Raw genomic sequence first — 14,613 nt, forward strand, 5'->3', positions numbered from 1 at the left:
GAACCTTTGATTTGAAGAGACTGGTTTTAAAGAACCACCCATCTTTAAGTCTAGTGTTTTTGGTGGTAATACAAGGACTGGAATGCCTGAGGAAACTGCCTTTATGACTTCTTGTTAGCCAGTGTGGTGAAACAGAAGTTTACTTTTGATGCTGGTTTGGTATATCCGATGGGGGATTAGCCACTAGTCTTGGGGGGTATCTTCCCTATTTCTCAGCAATTCGTCCTGAATTTGGCATTCTCAGTTGTGGCCCAAGAAGGCACGGTTACAGAGGTGTGCAAGTGTACGCTGTCCTCAGCATGGGCCACAAGATCTGCACTCAGGTGTATATTAAATGGGTACAAAGGGCACAAACGACATGTGGCTGATTAGTAAATGTTTTCAGGACATCTTGATGAGTGTTACTGGCTTGCACAATAAAATATCACTGTACAGGCAGCTTTCGGTGCAGTCATGAGTAAGCACTGCATTTGGCTAGCCTGGGGATCATACTGCACAAGCCATGATGCTCACTGTACAGCAGCCCTCTGCACTGTGATAATACTGCTCTCGGCTATTAACAGGATTTGTAGTAACCCTGGCCCAGGTACTAGCACCTGCAGCTGTGATGCAGCAGCATATAATGCTCTTCTGGATAGAGAAACAGCCAGTGAGAAGGCAGCTTGAGCTGGGGAGGGGGCTCAGAATCTACCCAAAGGGGGCAGTTGGAAAAAGCTGTTAGAGAAAGTGAAGAATCAAGATACTGAGCTAGGGATGAACTGGTGCTGAGGGTGGAGGTCAGGTGATAAAATACAAGAAGAGAAGAATAAAAGCAGGGGACTGGGAAGTGAGAAGGGGGGAAGAAGGAAAATAGGAAAGGTTTCAGGTCAGGAGAAGCAGAAAAAAACAGACCTGGGTATGTGAGCAGACACGACTAGAGAAAGGAAATAGAGGGAAATAAAATCTACAGACATACTGGACAGAGAGTACCAAGGAAATATAATTGGTTGAAAAGGGAAGTGATCAAAAGCTGTGTCAGATGAAAACAGACCCTGAAAACAGTAAATGAGAAGCCCACCTGCAAAGGACCTAAAGTACGTGAACAGAGAGAATGACTTTGAACATCAGTGAAGGAATAAAGGTGCAAAATGCACAAATGAGGGCCCACTGGTGAAGAAACCTGCTTATGGATAAACCCAGTGAAAAGAGGCACAACCACAGGAATGTCGAATCTAAGAGGCACTTCAAGCCGAAGAGGACCAAAGAACAGGACAGCAAGAGTGGAGCTGGACTTACAGCCAAGGAGAGGAAAAGTTGATTCTTCTCTGAAGTGACACAGTCTATTGTTCAGTAATCTCTTTTGTTCTTGATAATGACAATGTATGTGGTATTAACTGCACAGAGTAAAGAAGAGTACCATGTACAAACTTGCAAAGGTTAATGTGTTGGTAACATATAGTTTATTATTATTATAAGTAGTAAGTACTTTGCAATGTTATATATTATTTATACTCCTGAAATTTTTGGGGGGTTTTCCCTTATAAAGTTCTAAAAATTTAAAATTATCCCTTTTGTCTTGGTTTTCCCCTGCCTCTCCTCACAGTTAGCATAGCCTAACCCTAACCGGGTGTTTGCAAGGGTCTTATCAAAAGTCCAGTGCCAACAAGGGCTGGGTTTGTTTGTGATTTTGCCTCCATTTTTTCTTTGCATACAGCTGCCCACTAATGACTGTGAGGTTCAGGGATGAAGAGAATGAATTGAAGTGGGAAATTTGTTCCATGTTCACTCCAATTAGTTCCACAGCAATTTTGCCCAATACAGTATGTTTCCTTTTAGCATGTGGGATTCTCTGAATCTGAGTAATTTACTCTATGAGTTTAATTTTTTCTCATTATATTAGAATTCAGTAAATGTGGTGATCCCAAAACTGACTTAGGGATAATTTGCTGAAGCCAAAGCACTCAGGATTTTTCCAGCCCTAATCCCTGTTCAAAATACAAGGAAAGGTTTCCATATCATAACCTAAATAAGTCTGGCTCTCTTCTGCAGCTATTCAATGGAAACATCTGATCAATTATTCAAGAAGGGATTAAGAAGATTAAAGTATTAAAGCATAAAAGAAAACATCATACTTACTTGTGGAGTGAAGTGATTCTTCTCAGAACACTCTGAATTATCGCGCCAAATATCTGTTGAATTCTCTTCTGTTTGCCAGATTCCCTGGTCCAAGCAGACTCTGTATACATTTCCTGCACTTCCTGAAAGTAAACAGAGCTTCAGTCTGAAAGGTCAAGACATATATTTAATTTTTCATGTGCTTTACAAATTTCACCCTTTCAGCAAAGCTAGGGAAACCCCATTAGAGAAATCTTTGCTTTGGACTTTGATGATTCTTTGTAATGTCTATGTGGGAGAAAAATCATAGAAACTTAGTTTATGAATATATTATCAAAAGAAATTCCCATAATTTCCCCAGTATTTTCAAAAAGCAAATATAGTGAGTACATCAAAAAGATAAAATTACATTTCAGATAATTCTTTCTTCATCCTTTAGATTCTTAATCTGAACACTTCCTATTACATACAGACAATACATTTCATACCACCACCAGAACTCTGGGCAAAGAGGATGATTTAGTAATTAAATAACCATCCTGTCCTGCTCTGGCACATCAGCTTATGGTGCCCTATCACAGAATGTAGGGGCTAGATCCTCAGCTGGTGTGAAATGGTGTAGCTCCATTGGCATGTGGGAGTATGGGGAGCAGAAGGCCCGGCTGAGGAAGGTGCAAGGGGATGTGATGTAGCAGAGAAGGAGAATCTGGTAGGAAAGGGAGGGAAAAACGTGGGGAAGTTAATTTAGGGGACAGGTAGGGGCAAAAAACTGTTTGGGAGCATGGCTAGGGAATGGGAGTGGGACATCTGCCTAGTCTGTGTAGCAAGTGGGGGTGACAAGGGGCGATGGAGTGGCTGCTACACACACCACAGGAATAAGGAAGGGTTTGTGGAGTCCCTTCGAGCTGTGAATAGAAGCTGCAGCTTTGTGTGTGTGCTGAAGGTTGAATTTTGATTGTGAGCTGATCCCATACAAACCAGGGGCAGGCAGCTTCCCCCAATGAGGAAAGAAATCAGAAGGCAGTCAAAAACGTGATTTTTCAAAAATCTCATGATTTTAGGCATCTGACTTGTGATCTTGGGGTTGGCAGTGGTGGGGAGCTATGCAAGATCCAGATACACCTGCAGAGGAGCTTGTGCCATTTGAAAATATACCCATGCCAGGAGGCCCCTCCATCCCCAGGGGAAAGACTGAGGCTGGGCCATATTGAAAAACAGATGTTCCCTGAACATGATGGCCAGTGCAGCAATGAAAGAAGCAGGGTGAGAATGGAGCAGCCCTCTAGGCATCCTCTTAAAAGGTCAAGAACCACCTTAAAGCAGAGGTGTCCGACTTTGTCAGCTTGGGGGCCAAGTGTTATCATACAATTTATGGGCCCACAGTCATTGCTGTGGAGTGGATCTCTGCCTAGTTCCTCTGTTTCCTTACAGATGGCTAAGAAGCACAGAAGAACCAAAAACTTCCCACAAGTCTGCTTTTGGGAATCCCCTGGCCTAGCTGAATCTACAGTGGGCATAGAGTTGGCAGAGTTCACTCTTGTACCTCATTCCCTTCAGCTCCTGGAGCAGGGGCAGGGGCAAGGGCAAGGACAGGTGAGGGAGTGGGGAGGGGCATGTCGGATGCTGGAAGAATGAGTAGTTGGATTATGCTGTGCCCCAGCTATTCCAAGCTACGATGGGTATATTTACACGGAAATTAAAAACCCACAGCTGGCCCATCACACTGACTTGGGCTCCTGGGGCTCATACTAAGGGGCTGTTTAATTGTAGTGTAGACGTTCAGGCTCAGGATGAAGCCCAGTCTTTAGGACCCTGTGAGGTGGGAGAGTCCCAGGACTTGGGGTACAGCTCAAGCCAGAACATCTACACTACAATTAAACGGTCCCTTAGCCCAAGCCCTGCGAGCCCAAGTCAGCTAGCAAGGACCAATTGTGGGTGTCTAATTGCAGCGTAGACCCACTCTGTGATCCTTTGCCAATGGAAGCAAATTAGAACCAGCCCCAGGCTGCTCTTGCCAGGGCAAGCGGGCAGGGAACTGTAACTGTCTGTTATGTCCCAGCTTCTCCTCCTCTCCCACCTTTTGAGCTGCCCAGAAGTGTGTGGGGAAGGGGAGTAGTCTTTGCTAGGGGCCCTTAGGCTCAGGCAGAGCAAGTTGAGTTCCTGCCCTGCTCCTCCTTGGAAGCAGGAAATGGAACCATTAGAGCTACTCTCCTCTCACCCCTGCAATGCAGTAAATGGTCAGTGGGGCAGTTGCTGAGCAGCTGCAGTAGGGAGGACCAGCTGTGGCTCAGAACGTTCCTGGTGCTCCAGGAGAGGTGGTGGGAGGCAGCTGGGAGGTGGTGCTCAATATCCCCACCTTGTATTGATGGGGCTGGTTCAAACAGGTCAGTTTAAAAGTTGCAAGGCACATTTTCAGTTCATAGTCAAATAAAATGTTCTTGTCATAAGGCATGGCTGCCCCATAGTGCCCAATGGTGGCTGAGCATGGCACTGCAGGTGCTCCCTGCCTCAGTTTTCCATCACTATGGTTTTCTGACACTCCCAAGGATTCATGTGCCTCAGCCCTTTAGCTGGGTCACTGTGAGAGTTCAATCACCTTCTGGAGGTAAAAAAAAGTCCAAGCAAAACATTCTTTTACTCTCCTTGGGCCCTCTTTAGCTCACCCTCTGGTGCCAGTTCCCACACCCTTCAGGGTTATCTTTAAGTTACTCTGGCATAGAGCCCTGACTTCCAGGCTCTTTCTCCGGAGTCCTTCTCAAAGTCTCAACCCCCATCTGGGCTACAGCACTAACACCTAGGCTGATTCCCTGCAGTCCCTCTAGTCCAGGGTCTTCCATGGGAACCCAACTTACTCCTGTTCCTCACTGATGCTGAGTTCCCTCAGTCCTTTTATGAGACACAGGTGTTTCAGGCAGTCACCTGACCACAACTAGTCCTGCCCCTTAAGCGGGGAGGCAGGCAATTATGGCACAGGCAGGGCTGATTGAACAGGGCTGACTAGCTCTCAGCCTCCAGGCCCTCATGAGGCTGGCAATCCTGTAACACTTCTTCTCACCACAGCTGCCCTTGAGGGCCACAATTTAGAGCCATAGATTGAACACCCTAGCCTTCAGTTACCCCCACAGGATTCCCTGAGGGTCAAGGAAACTGCTGGGAGAAGGGTCAGCATTATGACAGCATTTAGGGGGAATGGAGTTAGGAGGGTTCTTGAAGTGTTTCTTAAAAGTCAATACCCCAAAGTGACTTTTTGGCCTTAAAGTGACTGAAACATAACAAAGAGGGGTGGGGAAGGGTGCAGGCAAGGTCACTACTCATCCTCACAGGGCTTGAAGCATGTTGCAGTGGGATGACTTTGGTGGCTAGCCAGGAAGGAGGTGATGTGGAATAGCCCCAAGCAACCCCCCAGGCAATTCCAGGACAGTAGAGCCTGAGCTGACAACTCTCTCCTGCAATGAAGATTCCTGATATGAATCTTTTAAAAAAAGAGAAATCACATTACCGTTTTCCATCCAGGGTAAATATGAAGGACAAGGAACAGACACATTTCCTGGAAGTGAATAAGGCCAGCAAACAAATTGATCAAATGTCCCATTGCAATATATTCCTGTAGAGAGAGAAAAAACTAATGTTTAGTTTTGAATAAAGATTATTCAGGCAGCTGGTAACCATGGAGACTGTGGTACATGCCTGACTCCAGGCAGCCTGTAAGCGCAGGGATCCATTATATATAGAATGGAGGCCATGGTTATAGCATGGGGGTTGTATCCTGGAAAGCAGTGACTCTGAGAAAGTCTTATGGGTCATAGTGGACAAACAATTCAACAAGAGCTCCTAGTGTGATACTGTGGCAGAGGGCTAATGCAATGCTTCTATGTATAAACAGCCAGGGAATAGTGAGTAGGAGTAGGAGTAGGGAGTTGTTTTTATCTTTGTACATGGCTTTGATGAGACCAGTGCTGCTATATTGCACTCAGTTCTGGTGTCCACATTTTTAAAAGGATGTTGAAAAATTAGAGAGGAAGGAGATTTCCACAAAAATAATTCAAGAATTGGAAAAAATGTTATAGTGAGATTTAAGGAGCTTGGCATGTTTAGCTTGTAAAAAAATCAAGAGGGAACTTGCTCCTGGTATGTAAGTACCCTCACAGGAAGAAAAATTCCTGGTTAATAAATAGCTCTTCGACCTAGTGGAGGAAGGCAGAACGAGAATCAGTAGCTGGGAGTTAAAGCCAGATAAACTGAAATTAGAAACAAGGCACAACATTTTGTCAACAGTGAGGGTTATTAACCACTGGAAGAAACTACAAGTGATATGGTAGATTCTTAATCTGTTGGGACGTTTAGATCATAGAATCGTAGAACCATAAGGTTAGACGCATGGATGGAGCGTGAAGCTTCCCCTTGGGCAGGCTAGCCCCCTGCTCACTGTTCTCAGCCCCTGCACCCATGACCTCAGCCAGGGAAAGAGGGGGCTGAGAGCTGGGTGGGGGACACGGAGCGGGGCTGAGAGCTCAGGCCCGGCTGGGGTCGAGCTCTCAGCCCTGGCTGGGACTGAGGCACAGCTCTTGGCCCTGGCCGGAGCTCCGAGGCTGGAGCCCCTCCCGCATTCGGCCTCTTCCATCTGCGGCCCCACCCATGGCCCCACCCCATTCTGCCCCTTCCCTTGCGGCCCTGCCCCCATTCCACCCATAGCCCCGGTCCTGTTGCACCCCTTCCTCCCATGGCTCTGCCCCCATTCTTCCCCCTCTCTGCCCCTTCCCCTGAGGCCCCGCACCTCACTCACTCCTTTACGCCTCCCACATCCCCATGCTGCAGCCCAGAGACTGGAAAAGCTCTGTGGCTACAGCAGGGAGCGAGAGCTCCTCCAGCCCCTGACCATGGCGGGCAGGTGGACAGGAAGATTTTTCCAGGGGTCCCAAATCAGCCAAGGCCTCTGGATACGGGCCCCACGGGCCCATGTGGTAATCCACCACTTGCCCCCCCCTCATCAGTGCGAAGTTTGGGGAGGCTTAGCCTCCCCCAGCCTCCATTATGCACTGACCATGATTAGAAGGGACTACCAGGGTCATCTATTCTAACCCCCTGCCAAGATGCAGGATTTCTTGTATCGAAGCCATCCAAAGCAGAGTGCTCTCCAGCCTCCTTTTGAAAACCTCCCGTGAAGGTGCTTCCATGACCTCCCTAGGCATCTGTTCCATTGTCCTGATCAAAACTGGATGCCTTTTAGGAAGATCTGCTTTAGCCAAACACAAGCTGTGGGGCTCAATATTATGAAATTCCATGACCTCTGCTCAACAGAAGGTCAGACTAAATCAGTGGTTTTCAGACTGTGGGTCGTGACCCAGCACTGCGTCATGGAATGTAAGGCAGTGGGTCATGGCGGCTCTCGTCAGCACCACCGACCGGGCCATTAAAAGTCCCATCAGTGGTGCTGCCCGGCTAAGGCAGGCTAGTCCCTACCTGTTCTGACACCACGCTGCGCCCCGGAAGCAGCCAGCAGCAGGTCTGGCTCCTAGGTGGAGGGGCCACGGGGCTCCGTGAGCTGCCCCTGCCCTGAGCACCAGCCAATGGGAGCTGAGGGGTGGGGGAGGTGCCTCTGAGCAAGAGCCACACGGAGCTGCTGGCGCGCCTCTTCCTAGGAGCCGGACCTGCTGCTGGGCGCAGCGCGGTCCACGGTGCCATGACACGCAGGAAGCCTGCCTAAGCACCCACACTGCACCACTGACTGGGAGTCACCAGAGGCAAGCCCACACCCCAACCCGCACCCCAATCCCCTGCCCCAGTCCTGAGCCACTCTGCAAACCTGGAGTCTCTTCCTGTACCCCAAACTCCTCATCCCTGGCCCCACCCCAGAGCCTGCACCCCTAGTCCAGAGCCCTGACCCTCTCCTGCACCCCAACCCTCTGCCCCAGCCCTGAGCCCCTCCCACACCCCAAACCCCTCATCCCCAGCTCATGGGCATCAACAATTTTCTTCAACTGGGTCACCAGAAGAAAAGTTTAAAAAGCACTGGACTGGACTAAATGATCCAATGCTCTCTCCTGGCCTTAAAATTGATTAAGCTACCTTTGGAAACCTGGTAACTATAAGTACCGTTACATGTCTCTGAGCACTGTGTAACCATGGAGATCTGTTATATCTATTACTGGTCATGTGGTATCTATGGAGCCGAGCATTTTTGTCTGGACAACTGGCAGCAATTACTGTGCACCTAGTAATCATGGACCTGTTCTCTCTGTCTGTGACCATCCAATAAGCACAGCACTGCTATGTCTGTTGGGTAACTGGTACTGGATGGGTCTTGTTACATATCTCTTTGATATGATGGGTGCAGCTGGAGATTCCATCCAATGCTTGGCAGGAAAAGTGTGGCCGGAAACACTGAACCACCAAAAATCTTCTGCTGCAGGAAAAGTGGTGTCTGGACATCTGCACTGGGGTATACATAGGGGCTAAAGTTCATAAAATGATTTTCAAGGGGTAGTTGTCAAATTATAATGGGGTTCTGGCAGCCATTGGGTCCATAGCCCTTAAAGGGGGATGGGAGCATCCTAACGGAGTTTACTGATCATAGCACTTTACAAACACAAATTAAATAACTGTGACAATTTTTGGCCCAGTGAGGTAGGCATTGTTATCCCCTGGGGAAACTGATTGTGATAGGCACTAGCCTTCCTTGGGAATGGTGCCCACAGTTCTTCCCTGATGTCTCTAGCATGCATGGGGAATGTGAATGATGCGTCGTTTCTGGACAGAGATCTGCTCCCCTCTGCCAGTCAGCTCTATGGGCCAATAGAGAGGGTGTGCAAGATCTTGGGCACATATGAAAGGCCCAGGATAATATAGCCCCCAAAGGGCAAGTGACTTGCTGTGATGGGGTGTCCACCCCACACAGGACTGAAAGGGGTTAAGGTGGCCAGATAGGTCTATTAACTCCAAAGGAGGAGGAGCCAGGGAGCAGGGAACTAGCTGATTGCAAGCAGGCTCAGTTGTGCAGGAACAGGTGGGACCTGTATAAAGCCAGATAGCTGGCAACAGACAGAGGATGCTGGGAAAGGGCAGTCACTCCCTGGGAAGAGGGAGTTGGTTTAGAGCTGGTATTCTCAGAGAAGTGGGGGACCAGGAAGAGTAGGAGGCAGTCCAGAGAAGGAGCAGTGAGGGCTGAGAGGGTAGAGCCCAGAACTGCTGAGCTGAGGGTCCCTGAACTGGAACCTAGAGTAGGGGGAGGGCCCAGGTCACCTTACTGGCCACTGGAGAAATGGCAGAAGCAGGGCAGCACTGGAGAAGACTGCCTGGGACCATTTGCGTGCCATAGAAGGACCTTGGGTCACCCTGGAAGGGAGAAACACAGATGGTGACCCGGCTGGAGGGCTGAGTCATGAAGAGGATGCTGTGGTTCCTGGAGTGAGGTGGGTCCACAGGGTGAGATGAAGACAGGAGAAGCATCACTTGAAGAGCTCCTGACAAGGAGCTTCATGTACAGATGGTACTGTTACCCACATTACAGATTGCTCTAGGATTGCCCCCAGATACAGAGAGGCTGGCTTCTCAGGGCAGTCCCACCTCATGAAATAAAAAAGTGATAAGTTTTCAAGTTCAATGATTGGTTTGCTTTGGTTTCCATTTTTTAAGGCCATCTCTACAAAGGAAAGTGGTGAAGATTCACATTTTTCTCTTAATGAAAATTGTGTTTAGTTCCCCAACTTGGAGGTCCCAAGGACTATGGGTTTCTGGTTCCCAAAGGCTGGCTGTGCTGTGATCTAGCCTAGTTCTGCCTCATTAAAGTTCCAGGGACATAATCCACCAAGACATTTCAGAAGTCACGTTGTTAATGTATTTCTCTGTGAACTACTTCAGTGATACATTACTGTGTAGGGGATCTCTGTGTTCCAAGAAAAAACACAGATCTATCTATCTATAGCTACCTCTGCTCCCATCTCACAAAGACCTACCAGCACTAGCTCTCATTGAGCTAGCACACTAACGATAGTCGTATAGCCCTGGTAGCATGGGCAGTGGTGGCAAGGGCTAACAGCCAAGTTCACGCCCATGGGGTTCAGGAGGGTTTGCACTCAGGGTGGCTAGCCCAGGCTGCTGCTGGCTGTGCTGCTGTTGCTACACTACTATTTTTAGTATGCTAGCTCAATGTGACCTTGCACAAGTATATCCATGTGAGCGGGGATTCCCACCCCTAGCTTGTAGGGTAGATGTACCCTCTCCATATGCATCAAAACCCAAACGCTATGTTTCAAAGTCCAACTAAGTTTAGTAGATGACAATGTCACATTGTTTACAAAGCATAATCACTTAGGGCGTGTCTACACTGGGGAGTTTAATTCAAAGCTTTTTGATGTGCATCAGATAATTTGCATTACGTAAGTCGTATCACTAGCATGTACACAGAATGCCTGTTCTATTTTCAGTTCACATACAGTGAACAGATGGTAGAAGATTGCTGCAAATTGAGGGTGTAGCATTCTTGGGGGTATCCCAGGGTCCTTTGCTTTACCACTGAGCAGCATGCATGTGGGGATTGTTTTTGCTGTGAACTGTGGGAAGACAGGCTCCTGCTCCCGGCTTTTGTGGTAGCAAGAGCAAATATACAGAGCTTCCTCAGGCTATATTACAGCACTCAAAGCTGGATGAATTCAGCATTGGATTTTGCCCATTGCACCAACAAGCTGATGATGCAGGAGCAGAAGACTATTTTATGGTAGCAGCAACTCTGGCAGCAGGAGTACAATCTGCGGTGATGGCAGCAGGTTGACTCAGAATAACGGGAGAATCTGAGCTGTTGGAATGAGGAGACCAGGTCCTGGATCACCTACACAGGGGTCAGCACCATTTCTGGGCCGAGGAAACCACCGTGGATTGGTGGGAGAGGCTCATTCTGTAGACCTGGGATGACAAGCTCTTCAGTGACAAGAGAACTTCAGGACAGGGAGGGCTCTCTTTTTTTTATATCTGTGCAGAACTGGCACTGGAACTGCAGCGGCAGTGTACCAATGTGTGGTGCCCCGTATCCATGGAGAAACAGGGTTGTCATTGCCATATGGAGGCTAGTCACCCCCAGAATGTTACTGGTATGAGGCCAACCAATTTGGTGTGGGGAGATTAACTGCTGGAGCCATTCTCATGCAGGTCTGCTATGCCACTGATAAGGTGCTGTCTAACCAGTTCATGCAGATGGGTAATGCTCAGGAGATTATTGATGGATTTGCATACATTGGGTACCCAACCTGTTTTGGGGGTAATTAATGAACCCATGTGCCTAACATTTGCCTGCCCTCACCCCAGTTGAGCACAGGATTTGTAAACAGAAAGAGATATTTGTCCATAGTACTCCAAGGACCGGTGGACCACCACGGCAGGTTTACAGACATAAATGCAGCAGCATTTGGTATGGTCCACAATGCTGGAACCTTTCAGAACTCACTACTGTTCACATAAAATGGAGAAAGACTGTTTACCACCTGAAGCATTGGGGCATTATTGGCGTGGAAGTTGGTCTGGTTATTCTGGGAGATCCAATGTATGGCCTGGTGCCCTAGCTAATGAAGCTATACACGAGCTGCTGGGACAGAAGCAACATTTTAATTATTGCTTTATAGTTGCACAATGAAAGGCAGATGGCACTGTTTGTGGAATAGGTTGGGAGCTGCAGAAAAAAATGTTCCAGTATTACAGGTGGATGTTGTGTTTTGCCCAATATTTGTGAAAGCAAGGGGGAAAGCCCTGCCGATGGGTGGGAGTCTGAGGCGCTGGGATTTGCTCGGGGGTTCAAACAGCCAGCAAGGAGCACAAACAGCCGTGGGAATGCTATCAGGGAGGCCTACTGTTTGCATTTTGAGTGCCTACCATACCAGAAAAAGTAAGCCTCTGTGTGGGGTGCATTGGGATGGAGACATTGTGAGCACTGAGAGATTGCATGTGGGTGGTTGAAATTTACTGTTCCCTACGTGCTCTTGTAAAACCCTATGAATTATTTTTTGCTGTATTTAAAGGATTCTCTGTGCTAACTGCAATGATGACCCATAATGGATGTATTGTAAATGGTTTTAATATGAAACAATAAAAAATACAAAAATGTTAATCAAAGCAATGGAAAAATAATGTCTGTTTGGAAATACATTTAGAAAACTAGTCTTTTAAAAAGAAAAGGGGTACGTGTCTATACACAAACCTTTAATTACTGCAACAGTGCACATAAAACTTAGAATGCAGCAATAAGAACATTCCAAGTGCAACAGAATGAGGAGAGGGGGAGCAGTTACAGGTGAGTATAGGCCTTGCCTCTGACTCTTCTTATCTGCACGGGTTCTGGGGCTGAGTGCCTCAGCTCAAAATTCTCAGGGGCTCTGCGGGGCTCAAAAGAGCTGGACTCCCAGGCAGAGGCACTGACTTCCCAAGGTCCCGGGGGTGCTCGACCCCCACTCCACCCCAGGCCCTGCCCTCACTTCACCCCCTCCACCAAGCTCCCACCCCACCTCGCCTCTTCCTGCCCCTACCCCACCTCCTCCCTGCCTCTTCCTGCTCCCACTCCTCCCCCTCCTCCCCAGCGCCTCCTGCACACCACTGAACAGCTGAGGGGAGAGGGGGAGGAGCTGATCCCAGGGCTGCCGGTGGGTGCTGAGCACCCACTATCGGCGCCTATGCCACGTGCAAATGTTCTCGGTGCCCAGAGATAGGACCTGAGAGGTGAATGGGACCTGCAGGGAGCACTGATTTTGGGATGCAGAGATTAGGAGTTGCTGCTGGTGCCAGTAGCCATCATTGTCCACAGGCTGAAGAACATGTCTGGATCCCAAATTACGGGACTGCAGGGCTTTCTGGCCTAGAAGTACCAAGATTCACAGGAGGGCATTCTGGTTCAGGATAGTATCCACAAGTTGCCTCTATATCTCCGTCCTTTTCCATGCTCTCCTTCACCTTGGTGATGCTATCCTGGCCACAGCCACTTTCCCTTGGCCATTGACATGATCTCCTGGGAAAGCATCATCTCCCTCCCTCTGGATCCTCATGTGCAGGCTTCACCTCTCAGACAGCCTGGTTCGACTCTGTGACTCAGCCATGTAAACATCTCATCCCGACTCTTCCTTTTTCTTCCCCTCAGGTTGGCTATCCTGTCAGCAGTTCAGAGAAGCCCTGTCCTTGACTGTTCTGCTGTTGCAGGGTGCTGTGGCTGTGGGAGCAAACAAAACATCAAAAACATCATTTATTGTTCATAATCAGACAAGGCATGATAGCTTTTTTCAGTCTATATGTGTGACTGTTCCTCCCTGAGACTCTTCCCATTCTTGTGGGAACCTCAGAGATGGTAGGTAGGTATGGACTGTGGTGGGTGCCTTTGGATTTCAGTCTACTGTATCTGCTTTCATGCTCTTAGGGTGGGGGGTTGGTTGGAGCTATGTCCTGACTTTCAATGACATTACACTGAGGTGGGGGACTAGTCTTATTCAAAAAAGACAAAGGATAGACTATTGAGATATGCTGTGAAGTTGTTCCCCATGATGGTCCCCCCAGAAGCATGGCTGTAGTGGAAGGGACTTGCAAGCACTACGAGAGGACATGGGCATGGGGTTATCCCTATAATTTGCAGAACAAACAAACAAAAACCAAGTAATTTCTCAGTCTTAGTTTCTGCTCTATCTCCCCTGGAGAAAGTGAAGAGAAAAACAGATAGGGCCCTGCAATGATGGTCAGCTACATGCATGTTACAAGGCATTTGCACTTCAGTGGGGAACAAGTATTGTTTGTGCCTTGCCTGGGCCTGCAATGTGCATTTATACCTCATGTAAATGACAAAAACTAACCAGATTTCTTTTCCTATAAGCACTATCTCAATAAATTATTGATTGTTGTACAAATAAATGCTTTTGCTATTTGAATCTGGTGTGGGAGGAGGAATGGGGTACAGACTGTGACTGCCCCATGCTGGCAGATGCCATTTTGAAGCAGTACAAGGTGAAGGGTGAGTGAAAGACATGGGCTCCTAGCTTACATCCACCAATAAGTAATACATTGTAAAGATAGGTACTTACCTGCTGACATTCCCTCCAGAGGATCTGACTCTTTGGTCTCTGCTTGGTTTAGGGCTGGGAATCCAGGTCAGCTGTTGTAGGGTGGGAATGAGGGTCTTTTGTAGCAGGACTGGGGCTGGCTTTCCAGCTGGCTGTCCTGACCCACAAAGAGATCCTAGCTGTCAGGGGGCAGCTCCTATCCAGCATCCTTCTGCTCATCCTCCCATGAGTCGAGCTGGTCATGCTTGGTAGGGGGAGGTACAGGCAGAAGGTTCAGAGTAATGCCTGGGACAGGTTGTACTGTAATTGTGTAGAATGCTATCCAGTTCTTCAAAAATGGGCAGGTCACATGTCCCCTGCCAGATTGTCTCCTTTCATCCCTCATTTCAGTATGCTTTCTCCTGAGATGATTGTTGTTTATTTGGCACTGGCTGGTGTCCTGGTTGCGACCCTTTGTGGACATCTGCTTTACAATGTCCATAAAAAGGTCCTATTCCTG

At 48.1% G+C, this 14,613-nt stretch overlaps 1 protein-coding gene across 1 annotated transcript in view; it reads right to left on the bottom strand.

Annotated features, from left to right (window-relative positions):
* The window catches only part of GLP2R (glucagon like peptide 2 receptor), a 128,886-nt gene that overhangs the window by 102,641 nt on the left and 11,632 nt on the right, over positions 1–14,613 (bottom strand). Inside the window, exons 3-4 of the mRNA XM_043528476.1 lie at positions 5,594–5,698; positions 2,116–2,237 (exon numbers count right to left, since the gene is read on the bottom strand). Coding sequence (XP_043384411.1) covers positions 2,116–2,237; positions 5,594–5,698 — 227 coding nt within the window. The remainder of the gene's footprint in view (positions 1–2,115; positions 2,238–5,593; positions 5,699–14,613) is intronic.

Source organism: Chelonia mydas, chromosome 14 (genome assembly GCF_015237465.2).
Source record: "Chelonia mydas isolate rCheMyd1 chromosome 14, rCheMyd1.pri.v2, whole genome shotgun sequence".
Lineage (NCBI taxonomy): Eukaryota > Metazoa > Chordata > Testudines > Cheloniidae > Chelonia > Chelonia mydas.